The following is a 27024-nucleotide window of genomic DNA, read 5'->3' on the forward strand; positions in this document are numbered from 1 at the left end:
GGGTTGGGCGGGGCCGGGCGAGTTCTCGCGAGACGAGAGGGCAGAAGGCGGAAGTGTTTGTTTCTGGCAAATCCACGTGGGCTGGAAGTGGCGGCTGTGTTGCTGCTGCTGCTGCTCGCCTCGATGGGGAAGGCGCAAAAGAGGCGCAATTGGCGGGCGCGGCTGCCAGGATCGGCCAGGAGGAGGGCTCCCGCTCCCCAGGAGCCTGTGCAGCTGGAACTGGGAGGTGAATATTGTTATATTTTTAGAACCTATTTTTTTAAAAAAATACAGAACTCAATGCTATTTCTGCCTCCTGTTTTCCTTATAACAACCACCTTACTAGGTATTTGGATCTTTAGGGACCTGCCCCTCCCACTCCCAGTCTAGCCTACCTAGTGTTCTGTCTGGGTTTTCCCAGACCTCAACACCAACTGAAAAAACAGCCAGACACTCTGGTAAAAGCCAAAAGTATTTTATAGCTGGAAAAAATAAGCACAAAGGAAAACCTGTCTTCACAACAGACAAGCTATAATAGGTTACAGCAGGGTCCTGATGTCCAGTCAATACCACAAGCTTCTTGCTGGCACCCCCCCCCCCCAAGGTTTCAATAGTCCAAGGCACAAACCAGGATTGTAAGCCACCAAAGTTCACAGACAGGTCTCACGAATCTCCAAGATAAAACTCCACAAGCCAGGAAGGGTGGGTCCGCCTTTTATCCTTTCCCAAGAGCACCACACCCAAACCCAGCTGTGACCTCTAATGCTGGAAATACTTAGCCAATTGAGTCCGTCTCTGATTAGCTCTCCTTTGTCGCATATCTATGATGTCTTGAGCATTTTCCCCTAAGGAATCCAGGCTGCTTGCTGGGGAGAGCTCCCCCTGGTGGGACTCTGGCTGTCCTTCTTCTTCAGCCTGGGATTCCTCTTCCTCGTCAGTCTGCACCTCCTGTTCCTCAGCCTCTCCCTCTGAGCTGGAAACCGACAGAAGGTCAGCCATTCCCGGAGGGGTCCCAGACTGAACCACAACACCTAGAACCTAAAAAGAGCCCAGCTTAATGCTGACTAATGGTCAAGTGATACTCCAATTACACTACTCAAAAAAATAAATAAAGGGAACACTTAAACACCACCGTATAACTCCAAGTAAATCAAACTTCTGTGAAATCAAACTCAACTTAGGAAGCAACACTGATTGACAATCAATTTCACCTGCTGTTGTGCGCATTCAACTTTGTACAGAACAAAGTATTCAATGAGAATATTTCATTCATTCAGATCTAGGATGTGTTATTTGAGTATTCCCTTTATTATTTTTTTTGAGCAGTATATTTTGAGTTTGCACACTAGAAACACTTTACTATAGGGTGCTGTTTTTGCCTTTGAGTCCATGAGTGAGCATGCATGGAGATGGAGAAGCAAAGCAGGGCTGAAATTTGACCTGGTGAGGTCCTCTCTTCTCTTTCTCTCCCCCACCCACCCCTACTAGATGAAACCATCTTAAAAGGAGTGGATGAGAGCAACGCCCTAGTCCTTCCGTCCCGAAAAACCCAGGAGAAACCAGCACCCTGCCATAAAAGTCCAGGAAAGAAACCCCTGACAAAGAAACAGAAGAAGAATTTGCAAAAGATTTTGGAACAAAAAGCCAAGAAAGAAAAGGTGGGTGATTGATTTCAGGGGGGTGGGGAGAAGCCACGCTTGATTGAAAAGGGTGATCCTGGAAGGCGGGAGACATCACTCCCTCCTTCTCGGCTCATGTGGCTTCTTCCCTTGGATTTGGTTTGAAACTCTAGCGAATGGAATTGCTAAAAAAGCTGAACGAAGTCCAGGTGCCTGAGGCCGAAATGAAGCTTCTTTATACCACGTCCAAGCTCGGCACGGGGAAACGGATGTTCCAGGCAAAAAGGTAAGATAAGGAGGAGCTTGGTGGGTTTATTGGAGCTGTTTCATCACCCAACTACGTAACAACATCAGTGCTAGGAGGAGAGGATTATTGTGGGGTTCTTGGTGCTCTCTTAGCTTAGTGGATTTCTTGGAGACGTTTCATTGCCGAACTAGGTAACATCATCAGGGCTAGGAGGTCATCAGTGGTGGGAGGAGGAGGATTATTGTGGGGTCCTTGTTGCTCTCTTAGTTTGGTGGGTTTCTTGGAGACATTTCATGGCTGAACTAGGTAACAACATCAGTGCTAGGAGGAGGAGGATTATTGTGGGGTTCTTAGTGCTCTCTTAGCTTGGTGGTTTTCTTGGAGACGTTTCATTGCCCAACTAGGTAACATCTTCAGGGCTATTTGATGCTCTCTGAGCTTGGCTGTTTTCTTGCAGGCATTTCCTGACCAACCTAAGAAACATAAGCAGTGCTAGTGGGATGCTGGGTTTGCTTTAGAGAAGGCTCAAGCTCATTGGCTCATGTTATTAATGCAACATGGGTGGATGGATATTTGATGCCGCCTTTCTGCACCCATTTGAGGTTCTAGCTTATATTCCCTTTGGGGAAGGCAGATGATGTTCAGAGAGGGCAGCCAGTGTTTCTGTCCACCTGCAGATAACAGGAGACTCTCAAACGCTTAGAAAAAAAATATTTTATCTGATTGGGGGATTCTGGGAGTGGATATCCACTCATCTCCAAGCTGCCATCAATCGTCTTCCCAGGTTTCTGATTGATTGATTGATTGGACTTGTATGCCGCCCCTCTCCATGGACTTGGGGCAGCTCACAACATATAGAAAAAAACACAACAGTACAGCTTGTCCAATTAATATACTAAAAGGTTCTTAAAATTCTAACTTTCAAAACATTCATTTTCATTCATTCAATAATCACACAACATTTGTTGGACAGGGGAAGGTCTAGTGTCCCCAGGCCTGGCAGCAAAGATGTGTTTTTAAACTTTTTTGGAAGGTGAGGAGGGTGGGGGCAGTGCGAATCTCTGGGGGGAGCTGATTCCAGAGTGCCGGGCCCCCCACAGAGAAGGCTCTTCCCCTAGGTCTCACCAGCCAACATTGTTTAGTCGACGGGACCCTAAGGAGACCAACTCTGTGGGACCTCACCGGTCGCTGGGTTTCATGCGGCAGAAGGCGGTCTCCTTCAGTGCTGGGGGGATAATGTGGAGGCCCTGGTATTTCAGGTCAGTCCAGGAAGCAAGTGTCGGCCAGTCGAAGAAACTCAAAAGCATTGGGGGCGCCAATAGAAAAAGAGGCAGAGTTGAATTGGAGGAGGAAGAGGTCGAAGAGGCGGAGGAGGAAGAGGAGGAGGAAGAACAGGCTGACCAGGAATTGCCAGAAGCCGCCTCCTCCGCCACTGCCACCGAGACAGAATCCAGAAAAGTCTCCGAATCTCCACCTTCTTTACCCAAAGAATTTGATAAACCTTCTGAGCAGAGAAACACAACTTCTAAAGCCACATCTGAACCTGCAGTGTTTGTTCCAGTGGATCGATCCCCTGAGATGCAGGTCAGTTTTGAATCCAATTCATAGAGAATAGATGGATGGATGAGATTGATGGATGAGATAGATGGATATAGCTAGATGGATAGATTGATTGGATGGATGGATGGATGGATGGATGGTTTGACAGTGTTGAGGGAATTATATGTTTAGTAGAGTGATGGCGTTCTGGAAAAACTGTCCTTGTGTCCAGTTGTCTTGGTGTGCAGTGCTCTGTAGCGACGTTTTGAGGGTCGGAGTTGAAACAGTTTGTGTCCAGGATGCGAGGGGTCTGTAAATATTTTCCCCGCCCTCTTTTTGACTTGTGCAGTATACAGGGCCTCAATGGAAGGCAGGTTGGCAGCAATTGTTTTTTCTGCAGTTCTGATTATGACGTCTATGTCAGTCTTGTTGGATTGCAGCACCAAACCAGACAGTTATGGAAGGTGCAGATGACAGACTCAATGATTCCTCTGTAGAACTGGATCAGCAGCTCCTTGGGCAGTTTGAGTTTTCTGAGATGGATGAGATAGATGGGTGGATGGATAGATAGATGAGATAGAGATAGATGCGCAAAGGATTTAATATGAAGTTTTCAAGTGACAGATCTCTTCAAGCGAAGATCTGGAGGAAAGAGATGCCAGGTGGCAGGTTTCTCCTCCCCCAAAACGGGGATCTGCCACCTGAAAACTTCATATTAAATCCTTTGTTCTCTTTCTGCGGATGACTTGGCATCAAAACCAAGGCTGGAGATCCCAAGCGCTTGCTTAGTCAGGCGTTCAGATGAGCACTCTGTCCCAGGCAGTGGTGTTTTTTTGCCTCTTGTTTAAAACGATCTCATTGGAAAGCTCCTCGTCTTCGAGAACTCCCGCATCTCTCGAATCCAGGCCTGGCACAGCTACAAGGGAAACGAGCCCCCTTGCAGTTCTCCCAGGGACGCCAGTTACCCCCGACTTCTGCGTCCCACTTCCAACCCCCGGCGGCTGCTGCCTCCTCCCGCCTCTCCTTCCTTCCTCCACTCTCAGCTCCGTTAGGAATCAGGCTCCGTGTTTTGGCAGCTGGGATGACCCCAGCGTGGTGTCTCCTTTTTCCTACCCCTGAACTTTCGCCCTTTTTCCTCCGAGTTAGGGGCGTTCTCCACACAGTTCCCTGGGCTCCAGGTGGAAGTGAGGATCCCCACCGCCGGGAACCATTCAGAAATGCAATGCGCGGAGCGTGTAGGCAGAGCTACTTTCAAAGTATAAGACGCAGCCAGATTTTCACCCTCTTTTTGGGGGGGGGGGGAGTTCATCTTATACTCCGAAAAATACAGTCTTTTCTGTCAAAGGCAGATTCCCCCAAGTTTAAATCCCAGTAAGGGTATGGCTAGCTGATGAGAGCAAAATAGCTTGAAATAGATCTATACTAGTCTCCCTTTGTTTTCATTATCAACAAAAAGGTAACATACTTACATACATACCAGTGAAGGGCTGCTTGTCTTTGGCACTACCCACTAGTGGGCTACTTCCCCCACCGTGTGGAGGTGATGACACAGTGGGGGTAGTATGTTTATGCACTATTTATTGAATATTTAATAGTTTTTTATTGTCCTTCCTTCTCTAGTACCTTAGTATGATCCTGAATTACTATTAAAATAGGAAATAATTAAATAGTATGTTTTTACCCATAAGCGCTTTAATCATTTTAATCGTTACCTAGAACTGAACTTTTATAGCAATGAAAGAAAATTGAGCTATTTGCCTAATCTGTTACCATGCTGAACCTTGTGGGTTTGGTACAAAACTTTAAAATGTGACTGTGCTCCTCAACAAATCATGCTGACTATCATTTGTCCTTTTGGTGGCTCTTCAAATAATGATAATTTTTCATCATTCACATGATGTTTAAGCCACCCCCAGTCAAGCCACTCCCACCTGGTCCAATGGCTAGCAAGCCACTCCTACTCGGTTGCATGACCATTAAGCTACACCCACAAAATAAGCCACACCTACAGTGGCAGTAAAAATTTTGGCAGCCCATCACTGGCGCTACCGGTGCGTCTTTTAAGACCGTCACAGGCATGTGCGTGTCTGGGGGGTGCTTGCACGTGAGATTTGGCTTCTGCGCATACAGAAATCTTGTATAAGGATGCATGCGCAAGCAAGATTCCACCAAAAATTGCCAAAATCTCACTCACATGAGCATCGCTACATGAGATTTTGCTTGATATACATGCGCAGAAGCCAAATCTCATGTGGGACGGGCATGTGCACATCAGGGGCGCACAGCTGCCGGGACAGCACCTGACAACATCAGCTGCTGCCCACTGCTGATACATACATATCTATATACAGTAATACCTCGTCTTACAAACTTAATTGGTTCCCAGAAGAGGTTCATAAGGTGAAAAGTTCGTAAGATGAAAGAATGTTTCCCATAGGAAACAATGTAAAATCAATTAATGCGTGCAAGCAAAAAAACAACAATGCAAAAACGGTGCTCCGCTGGGTGCCGCCGCCCGGCTGTCACCTTTTGAAACAGCCGGGCGCTTCTCAGCGTTCTCCCGAATGCCGAACCCGGACGTTCGGCAAAAGTTCGGGAGGATGCCAAGAAGCCCCACCGCCCGGCTGTCACCTTTTGAAACAGCCGGGGGGCTTCTCGGCATTCTCCTGAACGCCGAACCCGGAAGTTCGGCAAAAGTTCAGGTTCGGGTTTGGGAGGACGCCGAGAAGCCCTGCCGCCCGGCTGTCAGCTTTGCAAAAGAACCGCGGAGCTGTCGGCCAGTCGGGAGGCTCAAATGGAGGTGGGGAATCCCAATAGGGAATTCCATGGACGGAGCTTTGATGTCATGAAGACATCCTTCCTGGAGTCCAGGTTTTGGCCGGCTAAGAAGGACGTCTCCGTGACGTCAAAGCTCCGTCCATGGAATTCCCTATTGGGATTCCTCACCTCCCTTTGAGCCTCCCCACCGGCCGACATCCGCAGCTCTTTTGCAAAGCTGACAGCCGGGCGGCGGGGCTTCTCGGCGTCCACCCGAACCCGAACTTTTGCCGAAATTCCAGGTTCGGCGTTTGGGAGAACGCTGAGAAGCCCCCTGGCTGTTTCAAAAGGCGACAGCCGGGCGGCAGGGGTTCTTGGCGACCTCCCGAACGCCGAACCCGGAAGTTCGGCAAAAGTTCAGGTTTGGCGTTTGGGAGGACGCTGAGAAGCCCCCCGGCTGTTTCAAAAGGCGACAGCCGGGCGGCGGGGCTTCTTGGCGGCCACCCGAACCCGAACTTTTGCCGAACTTCTGGGTTCGGCGTTCGGGCGGGTTCGTAAAGCGGAAAAAGTTCATAAGAAGAGGCAAAGAAATTCCAAACCCCGGGTTCATATCTCGGAAAATTCGTATGACGAGGAGTTCGTATCACGAGGTACTACTGTATACCATATTTTTCAGAGTATATTTTCCTTCCTAAAATTCAGGTGTGTCTTATATGCTGAATGCTGCTTTTTTCTGAAGCTTTTCCCCCCAGCCCTAAATAATAATAATAATAATAATAATAATAATAATAATAATAATAATAATAATTAGATTTGTATGCTGCCCCTCTCTGAAGACTCGGGGCGGCTCACAACATAAACTAGATGCTAACAATCTTCCAAGCTCTTATCTCACAATGTTTTTCATTGTTATTCTCTGCGAATAATGTTTTCCAAGCCCTAAGTCTTTGCAGGCTTATTTTCATTGCTCTACTTGCTCTGAATAAATTTCTTTCCAGCCCTAACCAGGTGCTAACAATGTTCCCAGCTCTTGCTGGCTTGCAAGCTCTTTCATTGTTGCTCTCTCCGAATAAAGTTTTTTTAAAGCCCTAACCTGGGGATAAAATAATGTGCTGCAACTGACCACCCTAAGGATGCTAGCCAGATGAATACCTGGTAAGCAGATTCTTTTCCAAATATTCCTTCAATAACTAAGGTGCATCTCATATTCTGGTGTGTGTTACACTCTGAAAAATACAGTATCTTTATCACATGTTATCCATAGATGATTAAAACGCCCCCTCTTTACTTTTATGCTTTCAACATTTATTTGACATACATCTTGGGTAACTTATCTGGTGACTTATCTGGTACCAGCGATGCATCACCTTATAGAAATTTTGTTTGGGATTCTAATTTAATGTAAATTTTAAACCCTCCCTCCTACTATTTCCCTATTGTTCAAGCATCGTCTTTGATCCAGGGTTTGTCATTTGTAAAATATTCTCCGTTTCTCTTGTTTTTGTCAAAGGAAGCCCGGCTGAAGCTCCCAATCCTTGGGGAAGAGCAGGAGATCATGGAAGCCGTGAGGGAGAATCCTATCGTCATCCTAGGGGGGGAAACGGGTTGCGGGAAGACCACGCAAGTGCCTCAGTTCCTCTATGAAGCGGGCTACGCGAGGTATACATTGAGGGGGGGGTGTTTCTAAGGCAGCCCCTTGGACAATTTGTCCTTGACTTATAACCGTCCATTTAGTGACCGTTTGAAGTCACGATAATACTGGCAAAAGTAACTTAGGACCATTTTTCACCCTTCCCGTGGTCATGCGATCAAAATTTGGACGTTCACAAACTCACCCATATTTACGACGGTCCCAGGGTCACGTGATTCCCTAATAATAATAATAATAATAATAATAACAATAATATTAATTTTGTCAATTCGAATGGTTTTCAAATGTCTGCTGAGATCCTTTGGCATTGTGCCCAGCGTGCCAAGTACCACTGGGACCACTTTCACTGGCTTATGCTCGAGCTGCAACGACTCTGGCATAAGCCAGTGAAAGTGGTCCCAGTGGTACTTGGCACGCTGGGCACAATGCCAAAGGATCTCAGCGGACATTTGTAAACCATCGGAATTGACAAAAACTCCATTTGTCAATTGCAAAAGGCCGCTTTACTGAGATCGGCAAACATAATTCACCGCTACATCACACAGTCCTAGGTGCTTGGGAAGCGCCCGACTGATGATGAAATACGAAATCCAGCATAGTGATCTCATTTGCTGTGTTGTATTGACATAATTTATTAGATTTGTATGCCGCCCCTCTGAGAACTCGGGGCGGCTCACAACAATAAAACAATGTACAAATCCAATATCTAAAAACACAATTTAAAAAACCCTTATTAATAAAATAATCACACAACCCAATCAAACCATACATAAAACAGTAGTTAGGGGAGGTGTCAATTTCCCCATGCCTGGTGGCAAAGATGAGTTTTCAACAACTTACGAAAGGCAAGGAAGGTGGGGGCAGTTCTGATCTCCGGGGGGGAGGTGGTTCCAGAGGGCCGGGGCCGCCACAGAGAAGGCTCTTCCCCTGGGCCCCGCCAGACAACATTGCTTGGTCGACGGGACCTGGAGAAGGCCCACTCTGTGGGGCCTAATCGGCTAATGGGATTTGTGCGGCAGAAGGCGGTCCCGAAGGTTTTCTGGTCCGATGCCATGTAAGGATTTATAGATCATTACCAACACTTTGAATTTTGGCCAGAAACTGATCGGCAGCCAGTGCAGAGAACCTTTACCAGTGGTGGCGAACCTTTTTTGGTTTGCGTGCCAGAAGGTGTGTGTGTGTGTGTGCTAGCATGTGTGCATGTGCCCACACCTTGCCCACACCTCTCCCAACCCATGAATGCGCACACACACCCATGCCGCCTCCCGCACATGCACACAGGCCTTTCTGAAGCCTGGTCGGTGAAAAGAATGCCCATATGCGCAAACAGGAAGTTTGGGGAAACGGAGTTCCAGTTTGACCATTGTACTCTTTTTTGCACTCTGGGGCTTTAGGAAGCTTCCCTGAACCCTCCAGAGTGCTAAAAACTGCACAATGGTCAAACCCGAAGTGGGATTTTCCAAACTTCCGGTTTGTCCATTGGGGGATATTTTTGCCCCCAGGGCTTCAGGGAAGCTTCCCTGAAGCATCCGAAGAATGAAACAGTCTTTCCCAAGGCCGAAAATTAGCTGACCAGCGCGCACATGCATGCTGGAGCTGAAACGTCGCAAAGTCTCGCAGGCCCTCCGATATGGCTCCGCATGTCAGTTGTGGCACACATGCCATAGGTTCACCATCACGGATCTATGCCAATGATGGTGAACCTTTTTTTCCTCAAGGGCTGAGAGCATGTGTGCGCATGCCCACACTCACAATTCAATGCCCGCCCCTCTTTTTAGCTGCCTAGGGAGGGCGAAAACAGCCTCTCCCGGCCCTCCGGAGGCCGGAAATGGCCTGTTTCCCAACTTCCGGTGGGCCTAGTAGGCCTGTTTTTAGCCCTCCTGAGGCTTTTTGAAGCCTGGGGAACTTGAAAATTCCCTCCCATGGCCCCTTCAGAGGCCGAAAATGCCCTCCCAGAGCCTCCGTGCGAGACAAAAAACAGGTGGCTAGTACATACATGCGCGCTGGACCTGAGTTGGGGCAATGGGTGCCTGCCAGCAGATATGACTCCACGTGCCACCCATGGCACACTTACCATAGGTTCGCCATTATAGACTAATTCCATTTCAAGCAAGTAGCTGTCCAGTCTCTTCTTAAAAACCTCTAGTGATGAAGTGCCCACAACTAGTGGCAAGCTGTTCCACTGGTTAATTATCCTTAATTATGTTTCTCCTTAATTCCAGGTTGCTTCTTTCTTTGGTTAGTTTTCATCCATCGATTAACAATGGCTCACACGTACTTTGGCTTCAAGCCTTCATTTTCACAAAGCTCTTGTACAAATAATAAATTTAAGCCAGTTTTCCCCCCCAAAAAACATACTAACTTTAAAATGCACAGACTCCTTCAGCTCCCAGAATTCTTCAGCCTGAATCTTGTGAGTTGGAAGTCCATCCATGAAGCCTTTGGAATCCTGCCAAGTGTGGTCCACTTGGACAGCTAGGGAATTCTGGCAGTTGAAGTCCAGATATCGTAAAGTTGCCCTGCTTGAAAAACACTGGTTTTAACTAATTTACTAAAACATCGTCTCAATTCTGTTTGTAGCACCGGTGGCATCATCGGGATTACCGAACCTCGGCGTGTAGCGGCCATATCTATGTCTCAGCGCATTGCAGCCGAAATGAATTTATCCCAACAGTAAGGATGGCCTCTTTCCAATACGGGTTTCAGATATTAGTGGTAGTGGTGGTGGGGATTCTGTTGAAATAGGAACATTGCAAGTTCTGGCATCTAGAATGCAGTACTGCAGGCTACTTCTGCTGACTGCCGGGTGCCAGCAGTTTGGCAGTTTGATTCTGACCGGCTCAAGGTTGATTCAGCCTTTCCTCCTTCCAAGGGAGGTAAAATGAGGACCCAGATTGTTGGGGGCAAGAGACTGACTCTGTAAACTGCTTAGAGAGGGCTGTAAAAGCACTGGGAAGTGGTATGCAAGTGCTGTTGCTATTCCTCCCTCCCTTCCTTCCAATCCCAGTTGCACAGTGGTTAGAATGCAGTATTTCAGGCTAACTGCCCACAGGCAGGAGTTCAGTGGTGACTGGCTCAAAGTTGACTCAGCCTTCCATCCTTCTAAGTGGGGGGGGGTGTTTAAAATGAGGACCCAGATTGTTGGGGGCAAGAGGCTGACTTTGTAAACTGCTTAGAAAGGGCAGTAACACTTTATAGCGTGGTATATAAGTCTAAGGGCTATTGCTAGTGTTATTTCCATTCCTCCCTCCCTTCCTTGCATCCATCCATCCAGTGTGCGCAGTAGTTAGAATGCAGTATTGCAGGCTTAATTCTGCCCAATATCAGCAGTTCGATCCTTAGTGGCTCAAGGTTGGCTCAGCCGTCCATCCTTCTAAGGTCACTAAAATGAGGACCCGGATTCTTCGGGGCAAGAGGCGGACTCTGTAAACTTCTTAGAGAGGGGCTGTGAAGCACTATACAAGTTGCTATGGGTCTTAGAAACACAGAAAACATAGAAGACTGATGGCAGAAAAAGACCTCCTGGTCCATCTAGTCTGCCCTTATACTATTTCCTGTATTTTATCTTAGGATGGATCTATGTTTATCCCAATCATGTTTAAATTCAGTTACTGTGAATTTACCAAGCACGTCTGCTGGAAGTTTGTTCCAAGCAGATGTGGTTGGTAAATCCACAGTAACTTCCTCTCTCCTCCTCCTCCTTCCTCCTCCTCGGTATCCTCCTCCTTCCTCCTCCTCGGTATCCTCCTCCTCCATATCTTCTTCTTATTCGCTGAAGTTTTGAATTGACTGCTACCAAAATGAAAGTGGACAATGTTTGGAGATCATGAGGCTAATGTTCTTTAAGCATTTATTTGCCCTAAATCCACCCAGCGAGATGGGTGTTCTGATCTGATGGGTTTAAATGGCGTCATCTCAGTTTTGGGTGTTGTGAGGGGAATCTGACAACCTCAACATGGTTTCCACATTCTCTATACCAGTGTGATTTCCTACCAAATCCGTTACGAGGGGAATGTAACGAAGGAGACGAAAATGAAGTTCATGACGGATGGTGTGCTGTTGAAAGAAATCCAGACGGTGAGAACTTTTTATAGTTTCCCCTTTTGAAATGTGGAGTGGAAATCGATTTTAGGAGAATGTGCATACATGTGGAACATTTTCTCGCTTCATCACAGGGCTCTCTAACCTTGGCATATTTTAAGACTTGTAGACTACAACTCCCAGAATTCCTTAGCCAGCTTAAGATTGTAGACTTCAACTCCCAGAATTCCTCAGCCAGCTTCACTTAGAGTTTCAACTCCCAGAATTCCTTAGCCAGCTTCACTTGTAGACTTCAATTCCCAGAATTTCTCACTTAGCTTAAGACACATAGACCAATTCCCAGAATTACTCCACCAGCTTAAGATGTGTAGACTTCAACTCCCAGAATTCATCAGCCAACTTAAGACTTGTAGACTTCAATTGCCAGAATTCCTCACCTCTCTTAAAACATATAGACTCCCAGAATTCCTCAGGCAATTTTAAATTTATGGACTTCAACTCCCAGAATTCTTTAGCCAGCTTCAATTTTGTGGACTTCAACTCCCAGAATTGCTCAACAAGCTTCACTTGTATCAATAATATCAATATCAACTTTATTTGATTTGTCAATCGACCATATCAAAGCGAGGAAAAGGACCACATCAGTCGTCATAAAACTCTGACTGGTTAGAATACAATAAAATTGGCTAAAATAGAGGGAATTTGAATAAATAATAAGTTAAAATGCAGTATAATATGCTAAAATTGAGTAGTAAAACATGAGAATATAACTTGTGCAAAGGATTATATTAAACAAATCTAAGATACTGATATGAAATATTCTTGAGTTCATCTCCTTTGCATGCCACCCCAATATGTTCTATGAAATGTATTCTCATCTGAACAGCCCTGACTATAAACTTAGCGGTTCTAGAAACTACATATATATTTGTACCCTGAAGAAAATATGATAATTGTTTATTACAGTCCCAGTGTATGATTTTGTCAAGTAGGGGCTGTAAATACTGAGGTCTTACTGAGGAGTATAGTTTACAATTGAGTAGCACATGTGCAATGTCTTCTATTTCTGGTGTACCGCAAATGCATGTTCTCTCAAAATATGGTATTTGGTGGAATCGTCCATATTTGACCATAGAATCTAACTGCTCAAATCTTGCTCTAGTGCAGTGTTTTTCAACCAGCGTGCCGTGGTACACTAGTGTGCCGCGAGACATGGTCAGGTGTGCCGCGAAGCTCAGAGAGAAAGAAAGCGAGAGAGAAAGAAAGCAAGAGAGAGAGAGAAAGAAAGCAAGAGAGAGAAAGAGCGAGAGAAAGAGAACAAGAGAGAAAGAAAGCAAGAGAGAGAGAAAACAAGAGAAAGAAAGAGCAAGGGAGAGAAAGAAAGCAAGAGAGAGAAAGAGAGGGAGGAAAGGAGAGAAAGAGAAAGACATAGAGGGAGGGAGGGAGGGAGAGAGAGCAAAAAAGAGAGGAAGGAAGAGAAAGAAAGAGGGATGGAGAGAGAGAGAAAGAAAGAGGAAGGAAGGGAGAGAAAGAGGGAGGGAGAAAGAAATTGAAGAGGAGGAAGAGAGAGAGAGAGATAATTTTTTTGTCCAAACTTTTTTTAGCCGCCGCCCCCCCTCCCCCCGCTCAATGTGCCCCAGGGTTTTGTAAATGTAAAAAATGTGCCACGGCTCAAAAAAGGTTGAAAATCACTGCTCTAGTGAGTGCAGTTCTATGGTATTGGATCAGACCCATTGTCAGGTATTTTTCTAGTTGAAAGGCTGTTTTGTTCTTGGCTAACCATTTCAGTGACCTGCACTTAGAAAGTGCATTAACATCTAAAACTCTTTGTTTAAATATTTCCTTGGCCTGATGTCCGGCTGAAAGCAGGTGTTGCATTGAGAAACCGAAATATAGGGTGGTTTGAGAAAGTTAGTTGATCCATGTAGTGGGTTTGGGTGTTCCGTCAACTCCCAGAATTTCTCAGATAGCTTAAGAGTTGTAGACTTCAGCTCCCACAATTCCTCAGCTAGCTTAAAACATGTAGACTCCCAGAATTCTTCAGCCAACTTAGAACTTGTGGACTTCAACTCCCAGAATTCCTTCACCAGCTTCAATTTGTGGACTTCAACTCCCAGGGGTTCACGCATCTTAAAATTGCAAGCAGGGGCTCCCTGCTTTATTTATTTATTTTATTTATTTATTACTTAGATTTGTATGCCGCCCCTCTCCGAAGACTCGGGGCGGCTCACAACACGTGGAAACAAATCATAAATAATCCAAACAGATTTAAAATATTTAACGATTTAAAAAGACCCCATATACTAACAGACATACACTCAGGCATACCATATATAAATTAAACATACCCAGGGGAAGTTGTTTCAGTTCCCCCATGCCTGACGGCAAAGGTGGGTTTTAAGGAGTTTTCGGAAGGCAGGAAGAGTAGGGGCAGTCCTAATCTCCGGGGGGAGTTGGTTCCAGAGGGCCGGTGCCGCCACAGAGAAGGCTCTTCCCCTGGGGCCCGCCAACCGACATTGTTTAGTTGACGGGACCCGGAGAAGGACCACTCTGTGGGACCTAATCAGTCGCTGGGATTCGTGCGGCAGCAGGCGGTCTCGGAGATATTCTGGTCCAGTGCCATGAAGGGCTTTAAAGGTCATAACCAACACTTTGAATTGTGACCGGAAACTGATCGGCAGCCAATGCAGACTGCGGAGTGATGGTGAAACATGGGCATACCTAGGTAAGCCCGTGACTGCTCTCGCAGCTGCATTCTGCACGATCTGAAGTTTCCGAACACTTTTCAGAGGTAGCCCCATGTAGAGAGCATTACAGTAGTCGAACCTCGAGGTGATGAGGGCATGAGTGACTGTGAGTAATGAGTCGATAGGGCCGCAACTGGTGCACCAGGCGAACCTGGGCAAACGCCCCCCTCGCCACAGCTGAGAGATGTTTTTCTAATGTGAGCTGTGGATCGAGGAGGACGCCCAAGTTGCGGACCCTCTCTGAGGGGGTCAATAATTCCCCCCCCAGGGTGATGGACGGACAGATGGGATTGTCCTTGGGAGGCAAAACCCACAGCCACTCCGTCTTATCCGGGTTGAGCTTGAGTCTGTTGACACCCATCCAGGCCCCAACAGCCTCCAGGCACCGGCACATCACTTCCGCCGCTTTGTTGACTGGGCATGGGGTGGAGATGTAAAGCTGGGTATCATCCGCATATTGATGATACCTCACCCCATGTCCTTGGATGATCTCGCCCAGCGGTTTCATGTAGATGTTAAATAGCAGGGGGGAGAGGACCGACCCCTGAGGCACCCCACAAGGGAGAAACCTAGGAGTCGACCTCTGACCCCCCACTAACACCGACTGCGACCGGCCAGAGAGGTAGGAGGAGAACCACTGAAGAACAGTGCCTCCCACCCCCAACCCCTCCAGCCGGCGCAGAAGGATACCATGGTCGATGGTATCGAAAGCCGCTGAGAGGTCAAGGAGCACCAGGACAGAGGATAAACCCCTGTCCCGGGCCTGCCAGAGATCATCCATCAACGCGACCAAAGCGGTTTCCGTGCTGTAACCGGCCCTGAAACCCGACTGCCGGGGACCTAGATAATCGGCTTCTTCCAAGGACCGCTGGAGCTGGAGCGCCACCACCTTCTCGACAACCTTCCCCATAAAGGGAAGGTTGGAGACTGGACGGTAGTTGTTAAGCACAGCTGGGTCCAGGGAGGGCTTCTTGAGGAGGGGGCGCACAAGCGCTTCTTTATAGAGTGATGGAAAAACTCCCCTCCCCAAGGAAGCGTTGTTAATCTCCTGGGCCCAGCTCCGCGTCACCTCCCTGCTGGCCGAAACCAACCAAGAGGGACACGGATCCAGTAAGCAGGTGGCGGAACTCACAGCTCCAATGGCCTTGTCCACTTCATCAGGTGTCACCAGATCAAACTCTTCCCAGACAGGTGGACAAGTACGTGCCCCAGTCACCTCGACTGACTCGTTGTCAGTCGACTCTGTTTTACAATTGGAGTCGAGGTCGGCCCGGATCCGAGCGACTTTATCAGCGAAAAACGTGTTAAAATCCTCGGCACTACTCTGCAAGGGCTCCCCAACTCCCCCCTGGTTAAGAAGGGAGCGGGTCACCCTAAACAGAGCGGCCGGGCGGGATTCCGCTGATGCAATCAAGGCGGCATGGTACGCGCATCTTGCCGCCTTGAGCGCCACTTTGTAAGTCTTAATAAAAGCTCTTACAAGTGTTCGATCGGATTCAGACCTACTCTTCCTCCATCGCTTCTCTAGACGTCTCTTTTGGCGTTTCAACTCCCGGAGCTCCTCATTGAACCATGGGGCTCTACGGGGTCTAACGCCACGGAGAGGTCGCAAAGGCGCAATCCGGTCGAGAGCCCCCGCCGCAGCCCTGTTCCAGGCCTCCGCGAGAGACTCCGCCGAACTGTGGACGAGTGCCTCTGGAATAACCCCAAGCGCCGTTTGAAAGCCCTGTGGGTCCATCAGGCGTCTGGGGCGGAACATCTTCATTGGTTCCGCCTCCCTGCGGGGGAGGATTGGAGCCAGGAAGTCAAGCCGTAGTAGAAAATGGTCTGACCATGACAAAGGCAATACTTCTAAGCCCCTTAGTCTCAGACCATTACTCAATTGCTCGGAAAGGAATACCATGTCAGGTGCGTGCCCTCCCTCGTGAGTCGGACCCTGTATTACTTGAGTCAGGTCCACGGCTGTCATGGTGGCCATGAACTCCTGTGCCAACCCAGAGGTTTCGCCGAGTGACGGCAGGTTGAAGTCCCCCAGGACGATAAGTCCGGGGAACTCCACCGCCAACCCGGCTACCTCCTCGAGTAGCACAGGCAGTTCTGAGAAGAAATTTGGGGAGTTGGATAATCTCTTCTTCCTGCTCCCTTCCCAGTAAGGAAACAAAAAGAGTGGGGAAGATTTATTTCTGCTAAGTGAGTCATGCCCAGTTTTGTATCTTTTTGTAGGGATGGGTTTGTGTGTGTGTTTGTGTGGTTGTTTAACAAATGACTGCAGTTGTTAAGTGAATCACCTGGTCATTAAGGGAAGTCAGCTTCACCCATTGACTTTGCTCATTGGAAGCCAGCTGGGAAGATTGCATATGGCGACCGCACAACAACCGTCATAAATACAATTGCCAAGTGCCTAAATTAGGATCGTGTAAGAATGCTGACTGACACAGTCATAAGTGCCACTTTTTTTCCATTAACCCCAACCAGTCGCTAAACGAATGATTGTAAATCGAGGACTACCTGTAATTGTTGCCAGTTCGAATTTGAGCTCATCACTCCTGAGTCCCAGTTCACCTGAGCCTGGCAAACTAAACTTAAACTCTTTTACCTCTTAAATCTTTTTCAGGATTTTTTGTTATCCAAGTACCACGTCATAATTCTGGACGAAGCCCACGAGAGGAGCATCTATACCGACATCTTAATCGGTCTTTTATCTCGCATCGTGCCTCTTCGAGCTAAGGTAAAGCAGAAAGAAGGGATTCATTCAGTGTGGGCAGAGTTTCCACATTGAGCTCAAGATGTTGAGACTCTAGAAAGAGTGCAGAGAAGAGCAACCGAGATGAATAGCAATAGCATTTAGACTTATATACCTCTTCACAGTGCTTTACAGCCCTCTCTAAGTAGTTTACAGAGAGTAAGTATATTGCTCACAATAATCTGGGTCTTCTCTAGGAATCTCCTGGGAGGAAACAGGGCTGGAAAAGGCAGGGAGAAACCTCCATGAAGCCTCTCTAGCAATCTCCAGGGAGGAAACAGGACCGGAAAAGGCCGGGAGAAGCCTCCATGGGGCCTCTCTAGCAATCTCCAGGGAGGAAACAGGGCTGGAAAAGGTGGGGAGAAGCCTCCGTGGGGCCTCTCTAGGAATCTTGTGGGAGGAAACAGGGCTGGAAATGGCAAGGAGAAGCCTCCGTGGGGCCTGTCTATGAGCTTAGCCGTTTGGTATGACATCATCTACGACCGCGCCTTACCTAGATCGAAAGTTACAGGGAAATATCAGGGAAATTCAAAATGCTTTCCCCCTGGACACTCTGAGATACAGTTAAAATTGATGTGGCTTTCTGGAAGTATGCATTATTCTCTGCTATTTAAAAGAAGATACAATAGCACTAAGTGTCTTCAGAGCAAGCATTTATCTTAAAAAACTTCCTTTTGTTCAGGTTTCTAGAACAATAATAAAACAGTCTTTAAAAAATAAGTCTAATAATTTGAACATTCTAAGACATTGATAATTATTGACCTACCTCCCGGCATCCAATTTCAGCAGCCTGATTAGCGCAAGAAAATAAAATTCTGCTTCTGCCTCTTACCTCCCAGCAATTTGCCTCTTTGCAGCTTTAGTTTCACTTTCAGTTTAGCACAGGAGCCAGCTGGCCTGCAACCTTACTCAGCTGAGAGTTAGGAAGCTGGTAATCATTTTTTTGGCTTAATGGGCTCTGTTCTGTTTGCTGAAAGGAGGCAAATTGCTGGGAGGCAGAGGACAAAGGATGGGGATGGCTGAGTGGGACTTCATTTGGGGTATGAGCACCCATGTTTTCACCTCATTTTTGTGGGTAAAAAGGTGCATCTTATGTTCCGAAAAATACTGTATTTTCTAAGGCACCCAAAGGTCAGACCAGGAAGAATGGGTGGAAACTAATCAAAGAGAGGTTCAACCTGGAAATAAGGAGGAACTTTCTGACTGAGAATAATAAACCAATAGAATAGAAGTTTTGGGTAGCTTCATTACTGGAGGCTTTCAAGAAGACTGCCATCTGTCAGATATGGTGTAGGGTCTCCTGCTTGGGCTGGGGGTTGGACTGGATGACCTCCAAGGTCCCTTCCAACTCTGCTATTCTAAAAATAACCTTCCTTCAAGCAAGCTAAAAGACACCTAAAGCCATTTGGCCAGATTTAAAGGAAAGCCTCTTCTACACTCACTCTTGGCCTTCCTCCTCTTGTTTCTACACACACACACACACACACACACACACACACACACACACACACACACACACAATGTCTAATCTTTAATTCTGCCACGAAAACTCAACCCTTTGAACGTTTTGTTCCCCTTTTGTTGCCAGAAAGGGCAGCCGCTGAAACTGATCATCATGTCTGCGACGCTGCGAGTCGAGGATTTCACCACTAACCAAAAATTGTTTCCTGTTCCTCCTCCGGTTCTCCAGGTGAAAAGGGAGTGGGAGAGGGGCTTACGGAAAATAAATGAGATTTTTGAAAGGGGTTCCTTTCCTATCTGCTTCAATACAACTCTCTTTCTGCCAGTCTTGCTCCAAAACCTTCATCGGTTCTTTATATATATATATACATACATACATATATACAGTGATCCCTCGATTATCGCGAGGGTTCCGTTCCAAGACCCCTCGCGATAATCGATTTCTCGCAAAGTAGCGGTGCGGAAGTAAAAACACCATCTGCGCATGCACGTCCTGTTTTCCATGGCCGCGCATGCGCAGATGGTGGGGCGACGGTAGTTCGGAGGCTGGCAATGGTTTTTTTTCATGCCGGCCACCCCACCCCCCAGCGCCTCCGGGCTCCTCGCCGCTACCCCCCGCCCTCCCGATTCGCCCCTCCCATCCCTCCCTCGTTAGAACGTGGATTTTTCGTCCTCTCAAGTTGCTAGTTCTTAGTGAGAACACCTCCCCCACTTCTGATTTTCAAGTCCAATTTGAACCTGGATTTTTTGCCCTCTCAAGTTGCTAGTTCTTAGTGAGAACACCTCCCCCACTTCTGATTTTCAAGTCCAATTTGAACCTGGATGTTTTGCCCTCTCAAGTTGCTAGTTCTTAGTGAGAACACCTCCCCCACTTCTGATTTTCAAGTTCAATTTGAACCTGGATGTTTTGCCCTCTCAAGTTGCTAGTTCTTAGTGAGAACACCTCCCCCACTTCTGATTTTCAAGTCCAATTTGAACCTGGATTTTTTGCCCTCTCAAGTTGCTAGTTCTTAGTGAGAACACCTCCCCCACTTCTGATTTTCAAGTCCAATTTGAACCTGGATGTTTCGCCCTCTCAAGTTGCTAGTTCTTAGTGAGAACACCTCCCCCACTTCTGATTTTCAAGTCCATTTAGAACCTGGATGTTTTGCCCTCTCAAGTTGCTAGTTCTTAGTGAGAACACCTCCCCCACTTTTGATTTTCAAGTCCAATTTGAACCTGGATGTTTTGCCCTCTCAAGTTGCTAGTTCTTAGTGAGAACACCTCCCCCACTTCTGATTTTCAAGTCCAATTTGAACCTGGATGTTTTGCCCTCTCAAGTTGCTAGTTCTTAGTGAGAACACCTCCCCCACTTCTGATTTTCAAGTCCAATTAGACGATGGATGGTTTGCCCTCATGTCCTCCTTCCATCCCTCCCTCCTTCCCTCCCTTCTCTCCCTCCCTCCTTCCATCCCTCCTTCCTTCCTTTCGTAAAAAGCACTTAAACAATGACAGAATAAAAAACCCCAGCCCTCACCTGTGTTTGAATTTCATTCACTCAGTCATTCATTCAATCTTCTGTATGCCACTCAGTCCCAACACTTTCAACCCACAAATTACCATTTCCCATCCCCTTAATGTACTGTACTGTACCTCTACCTGTACCTGTACTGTACACATTGAATAACACACTTAGTCATTCTTATAGAAACAATAACAATATTTATTTACGTTTTTACATTTTTTTGGGGGGGTTAGCATAACTAGGATAAATCGGGATCTTCTTCTATCACCATGTCTACAATGGACGCTGCAGGTGATGGTGTGACAGACCTCGTGGTTTTTGTGACAAACATAGTTATGGGCAGTTGTTGGCACATTTTCTTTTTCTTGGCTAACATGGCTCTGTATGGTGCAAAGGTGTTGTCAAGGGAGGCCTTAAATTGTATAGAGCGAGTCATGTTGGGATCCCAAAGTTCCACCATGCGTTGTACATTTGCAGCAGCTCTGTTCAGTTCTGCAAGCCGCTCAAGCGTTAGGCCAACATCTTCTTCTTCCTCAGCTTGTTCAGCTTCCACTTCCTCCTCCTCTTCTTCACTCGCTGACCTGGTCAGCTCCTCCAGATCTTTGTCTGTCAGCGGTAGGCCATGCTCATCAAGCAAACCATTGACTTCCTCTGGTGTCATGTCAACGAAGCCTTCTCCACCCAGTGCCTGTGCCAGCTTCACAGAGTTCTGGACTGCAGCATCTTGAATTTCTTCGGGAGCAAATCCCCTGTAATCATGCACCACTTCTGGCTACAATTTCCTCCAGCAGGCATTCATTGTCTGTGACTTCATATCCATTAAGGCATTCTGAATGTTCTTCAGACAAGATGCAATTGTGTACTGACACCAGTAGGCCTTCAATGTGAAGTTTTCATCAGCATCCATTGCGCGTGTACAGTGCCTTAAATGCGCGGATAACACCTTGATCCATCGGCTGGATAAGCAATGTGGTGTTTGGTAGCAAGAATTCGACTTGCACCCCATCATGTTCATGTGCCAGGTCATCATGGCCTCCAGCATTGTCCATTAGGAGAAGCACTTTGAAATTGAGTCCTTTGGCAGCCAAATAATCCTTCACCTGTGGGATGAAGCACTGATGAAACCAGTCCCGCGTGAGGGGTTTTGTAATCCATGCTTTAGGATTATGCATCCAGTACACTGGCAATGCATTCTTATTTCTGTTCTTGAGGGCTCTTGGATTTCGTGACTTATAAATTAGCCCTGGCTTCATCAAAAAGCCTGCTGCGTTCCCACACATGATCAAAGTCACTCTATCTTTCATGGTCTTAAAGCCAGGGGCTTTTGCTTCATCTTGCATCAAGAAAGTCCGTGAAGGCATCCTCTTCCAGAACAGGCCTGTTTCGTCCATGTTGAACACCTGTTCTGGAAGGTAGCCCCCTTCTGCAATTAGATCTTTAAACGTGCGCTGGACAAAGTTTTCGGCTGCACCTGTATCTGCTGAGGCAGCTTCTCCATGCAATGACACACTCTTCAGGCCATAGCGCCGTTGAAATTTCTCAAACCACCCTTTGCTTGCTATGAATGTGGCTGGGGCTGAAGAAGCAGAAGATGTTGATGGCTGGGGGTCTTCAGAGTCACCAGCACCTTCATCTACAGAGAATGACAGGAAAGGGAGAGAGAAGTGACTTGAATGAAAGCATACAGTCCTTCCATCCCTCCCTCCTTCCATCCCTCCTTCCATCCCTCCTTCCCTCCTTCCTTCCATCCCTCCTTCCTTCCATCCCTCCCTCCTTCCATCCCTCCCTCCTTCCATCCCTCCTTCCTTCCTTCCATCCCTCCTTCCATCCCTCCTTCCTTCCATCCCTCCCTCCTTCCATCCCTCCCTCCCTCCCTCCTTCCTTAAAAAACACTTAAATACAGTAATGACAGAATAATAAACCCCAGCCCTCACCTGCGTTTCCCTCATCTGCATCGCCTCCTTCTGTGTCTTCAAGACGGTTGTACAATTGCTGCGCCTTGGTTCGTATAGTGTTCGTATCCAAAGCAATGCTCTTTTTGCGGCAGTCTTGTACCCACACAGACAAAGCAGCTTCCATCTTCATAAGGCGTTTGTTTCTAGGCGTCACCATTCTTTTTGCAGCCTTGTTGAATGTTATCTGAGAAGTTTGCCTTATCTTCTTTTCGTCTTTCCGAATGTATCGCACAGTCGATTCGTTGATCCCATAATGCCGACCAACATCTACATTAGAACGTCCCGCTTTCAGCATGTCCAAAAGTTCAATTTTCTCCTTGATTGTCAGCATCTTCCTGCTCTTTTTAGCGTCGCCGCTAAACGTTTAGGTGCCATCTTCCAAGAAGTCTTCACAAACAGCTCCAAGAAACAGATCCAAGAAACAGATCCAAGTAACAGATCCAAGTAACAGATCCAAGTAACAGCTACGACCAACAGCTACGACCAACAGCTCAAAAAGTTCCAAAAGTTTCAAAGCAAAGCACGCTGAGCAAACAACACTGATTGGCCGAGATTTCTGTCCATCAGCATTGTCGGGCGAAATGTTTGCAATGACAACGCTGATTGGCTGAAATTTTGCTGTATCACCATTGCCGGGCAAACTTATTGCAATGCCAAAGCTGATTGGCCGAGATTTTGGCCAACCAGCAATGGTAGACGTCAGTTTGGTGATGACGCGTGATGTTATCGGGCGGGAAAAACCGCGCACGTATTTTAAATTTATTATTTTTTGAAAATTCGCGATATAGCGTTTCGCGAAGATCGAGATGGTATCATTTGCTGAAAAATCGCTATATAGCGTTTCGTGAACATCGAGATCGCGAAACTCGAGGGATCACTGTACATACATATACATGCATACATACATATACAACATATTTTTTGCTGAATTTGAAAATGAAGGGAGACTAGATCTATTTCAGCCTTGTTGTGGCCTCATCAGCTAGCCATACCCTCACTGGGATTTGATCTTGCAGCAAGGCAAAGAATTAACCTCTAGGCCACAGGATCTCTTCCTTTCAGCTTTGTACCAGGGAAGTGTTATATGTTTTTTTCTGTTGAATCACCCTGGTATACCCAAATATGAGAGGAGCTTAATGCTTCCTTTTGCCTCTCGGCCCAACCCAGGGCCATGTCCAAGGCAGTTAATTCATTTTTTTTCATAGCTGACAAACTATATTCTGTATGTGTAACATATTTTTACTGAATTTGAAAATGAAGGGAGACTAGAATAGATCTATTTCAGCCTTGTTGTGACCTCATCAGCTAGCCATACCCTCATTGGTATTTGATCTTGCAGCCTCTTGCCTTGTAAGGTGGATAATTAATTTGACAGAAAAAACATATAACACTTCCCTGTTACAGAGCTGAAAGGAGGAGATCCTGCGGCCTAAAGGTTAATTCTCTGTCTTAAAATCAAATCCCAGTGAGGATATGGCTAGCTGCTGAAGTCACAACAAGGCCGAAATAGATCTATACTAGTCTCCCTTCCTTTTCAAATTCAGCAAAAAATATGTTACACATACAGAATATAGTTTGTTGACTATGAAAAAAAATTAACTGCCCTGGATATGGCCCTGGATTGGGCCGAGAGGCAAAAGGAAGCATTAAGCTCCTCCCGGGGAGATTCAACAAAAAAAACATTATATATGCATGCATGCATGCATGCATGCATGCATACATACATACATATATACATATACATATATATATATTTTTATTTACAACACATTTAAAACAAACATAAAAAGAAACACAAAGTCAAACATGGACAGGACATGCCGTTCCAGTTTACATGTTTTCAACGAGTTATTTCTCTATGTAATTATTGGTTTTTGTCTTTATACATACATATCATATTTTTCAAAGTATAAGACTCACCAGAGTATAAGACACACCTTAGTTTTGGGGGAGGAAAATGGGGGAGAAAATTTGCCTACCAGGTATTCATCTGGCTAGCGTCCTCAGTCTGGTCAGCACATTATTTTATACCCTGGTTAGGGCTTTAAAAAAAAAAACTTATTCGGTAATTTAATCCAAAACTTTCTAATAATGTCAATTTAAATCTGGGTCCAGACTGTTGTTTTGGTGCCTTCTTGCAATTTAGTACATTTTGGGTTTTTTTGTTTTCCCTGTGGTCTTTTCTGCGCCAGGTGGATGCGAGGCAGTTTCCAGTCACCGTTCATTTCAACAAAAGGACCCCGTTGCAGGATTACAGTGCAGAATGTTTCCGGAAAGTCTGCAAAATTCACCGAATGCTTCCTCCAGGTGAGAGGGCTGAGTAAAAAAAGGAGGGGGGAGAACCCCAGTTGCCTGAAGAGATAATCCTCCTCCTCTTTTAATGGCCCCATAATCCCTTGCCGGGTGGAGTCTACGCTACTGAATGGAGCTGAGTGTTTACTGGCCGGATGCCCTTCCCTGTCGCCAATGTGAAGTTCTGTTCTCCACTCTGTGCCCACAGAGAGAGAATTACAGGGTGCGTTCCAAAAGTAAGGCAGTTATTTTTAAAAAGTAATTTATTCATCAGATTTGCACAAACACTTAAAATTCTTCAAAGTACTGTCCTTGGGCCTCTACACATTTTTTCCAGCAACTCTGCTATGACCGGTACGCGCCCTGGAAGGCGTCTTCAGGGACCTCTTGCAAAGTCTTCATCACGGCTGATTGGATCTCTTCTATGGACGAAAAACGCGCCTTGCCACAACGCACTATGAGTCTGCGAGTTCCTGGCCAAACACCAGGTGTCAACGCTGCCCCACTTCCTCTATAGTCCTGACATAGCCCCTCGGATTAAGGAACCTGAAAGGAACCTGTTTTTCATCCAAAGAAGAGATCCAATCAGCCGTGGCGAAAACCTTGCAAGAGGTCTCCGAAGATGCCTTCCAGGGCGCGTACCAGTCATGGCAAAGTTGCTGGGAAAAATGTGTAGAGGCCCAAGGAAAGTACTTTGCAGAATTTAAAGTGTTTGTGCAAATCTGTTCAGTAAATTACTTTAAAAAAATAATTGCATTACTTTTGGAATACACCCTGTATCTGCCTCTACCTAGGATCAAACACCCAGCTTCCCGATTGTGAAGCGAGAGCTCCAGGTCTGTTACGGAGTGTGCAGAGTGACCCTTGAGTTACCAAGGATGCACAGGAAATCTGGAGGTGGCAACTATCTGGCTGATAGCCCAGCGATTACAAGTAGTAATTCAGATGACCAGATACATTAAGTGTATAAATATTATTTACGTGGGCAAATAGTTTAGTCAAGAACAATCCTAGTCATCAGGGTGTCCAGCAAACCTGGAAAACGGAATTATCAGGGAAATTGGCGGAGGGGATACAAGCGCATGCGTGACATTTTGGTGATTTTTTTTTTGCTTATGCACAGGAGCAAAAAATAGCAGAAATTTCACGCACGTCTCCCCTCGCGAGACTTTGCTTCCTGTGCTTGCAGAGAAGCAAAAAACTTGCTCGGACGCGCCCAAGGTGGAGGCGCGAAACTGCACGCGAAGCATAATTTTCGCTACTTGTGCGGGGTCCTTATCCATACCATAGCAAACCGCTACTGCATAGATCTGTCTGCTTCTTCCCCAGAGTAGGCCCACCAAGCTGGATGTCTACCCCCATCATCCCCAGCCAGGCCTTTCGACATTTAAACATTTTGATATTCTGCCAAAGAGAGCGGGAGGTTTTCGTTCTTTACAAGAGGTGGATGTTCTCTGTGCTCTTTGCAACTTTCTTTTGGGTGGTCCAGTTTAAAACGCCGTCTCTTTTTTCCTTCCACAGGGGGCATTTTGGTATTCTTAACTGGACAGGCTGAAGTCCATTCTCTATGTCGGAGGCTAAGGAGGTCCTTCCCTTTTTGCAAAAATGCAACCCTGGGTGAGTTTTGCAGTCTTTAAATTTTTACTCCCTATTTAAGGCTTTTCACGTTACTCAAAGAGTAACGTGAAAAAAGGGGCAATTGAACCCTGTAGAGCACAGCGGTTTCATCTCCAATCTGGGAGGGGGCACCCTGGGGCCATCTAGTTTTGGATGTTAACTTGGGCAAGGGATTGTGGGAGGTGTAAATTGAATCAGCAAGCACCAGGTTATTTACCTGTGCTCTACATTTTTTCCGGTTTAAATCTTTAGGGATGATACCAGCGGTGAAATGCTACCAGTTGGGCCAATTCACCCAAACCAGTAGTAAAAATGTTACTGGCTCAGCCGAAATGGCAGTTTAAAAAATGTTTTTAAAAAGTTTCTTTTTTACTACAGGTTCTAACACATATGTAGTAAAAATGCTTTTAAAAAGTTTGGGGAAAAACCAAGGGCACAGTTGATGGTTGAAACTTTTTAAAAACTTTTTTTAAACTACCGGTGTTAAAAAATGCTAAAAAAGATTTTTTTTAAAAAAAGTTGGCTATGCCCACCAAGTCACATGATACCCCTCCCCCAACCAAGCCATGCCCACAGAACCTATAGGGCAGATTTTTGAATTTCACCAGTGAATGATAACTTAGCTCCTTTTCCTTTGCTAACAGAAAATATAATACAGGTAGTACTTGATTTATGACGCTCAACATTTCTGTTGCTAAGCAGGGCAGTTGTTAAGTGATTTTTGCCCCGTATTACAACCTTTCTGGCCTCGGTTAAGTGACTCATGGCAGTGGCTAAGGTAATTACTCGGTTGCTAAATGAATCTTTGCTGGTCTGAAGGTCACAAAAGGGGATCATGTTAACCCGGGACACTGCGAGTCAAAAATATGCAG

The 27024-nt window shown here is 46.3% G+C and overlaps 1 protein-coding gene across 3 annotated transcripts in view; it reads left to right on the forward strand.

Moving 5' to 3' along the window:
- The first annotated feature begins 25 nt into the window (after positions 1–25).
- DHX37 (DEAH-box helicase 37) overlaps positions 26–27024 on the forward strand; it is a 60133-nt gene continuing 33134 nt past the window's right edge. For 2 of the 3 annotated variants that reach the window (XR_011559945.1, XM_070762113.1), the window contains exons 1-11: positions 35–226; positions 1468–1637; positions 1772–1884; positions 3105–3429; positions 7652–7800; positions 10373–10465; positions 11773–11869; positions 17195–17308; positions 18912–19013; positions 24436–24550; positions 26057–26152. Coding sequence is in view for 2 of the 3 variants with exons in the window: in XM_070762113.1 (XP_070618214.1) it covers positions 124–226; positions 1468–1637; positions 1772–1884; positions 3105–3429; positions 7652–7800; positions 10373–10465; positions 11773–11869; positions 17195–17308; positions 18912–19013; positions 24436–24550; positions 26057–26152 (1477 nt within the window). In the remaining variant the exon portion in view is untranslated. Of the gene's footprint in view, positions 227–1467; positions 1638–1771; positions 1885–3104; positions 3430–7651; positions 7801–10372; positions 10466–11772; positions 11870–17194; positions 17309–18911; positions 19014–24435; positions 24551–26056; positions 26153–27024 lie in introns of all 3 variants that reach the window. The other variant, XM_070762114.1, reaches the window with a different exon arrangement.

The sequence above is a fragment of the Erythrolamprus reginae genome, chromosome 10 (assembly GCF_031021105.1).
Source record: "Erythrolamprus reginae isolate rEryReg1 chromosome 10, rEryReg1.hap1, whole genome shotgun sequence".
In the NCBI taxonomy this organism is placed as follows: Eukaryota; Metazoa; Chordata; class Lepidosauria; order Squamata; family Dipsadidae; genus Erythrolamprus; species Erythrolamprus reginae.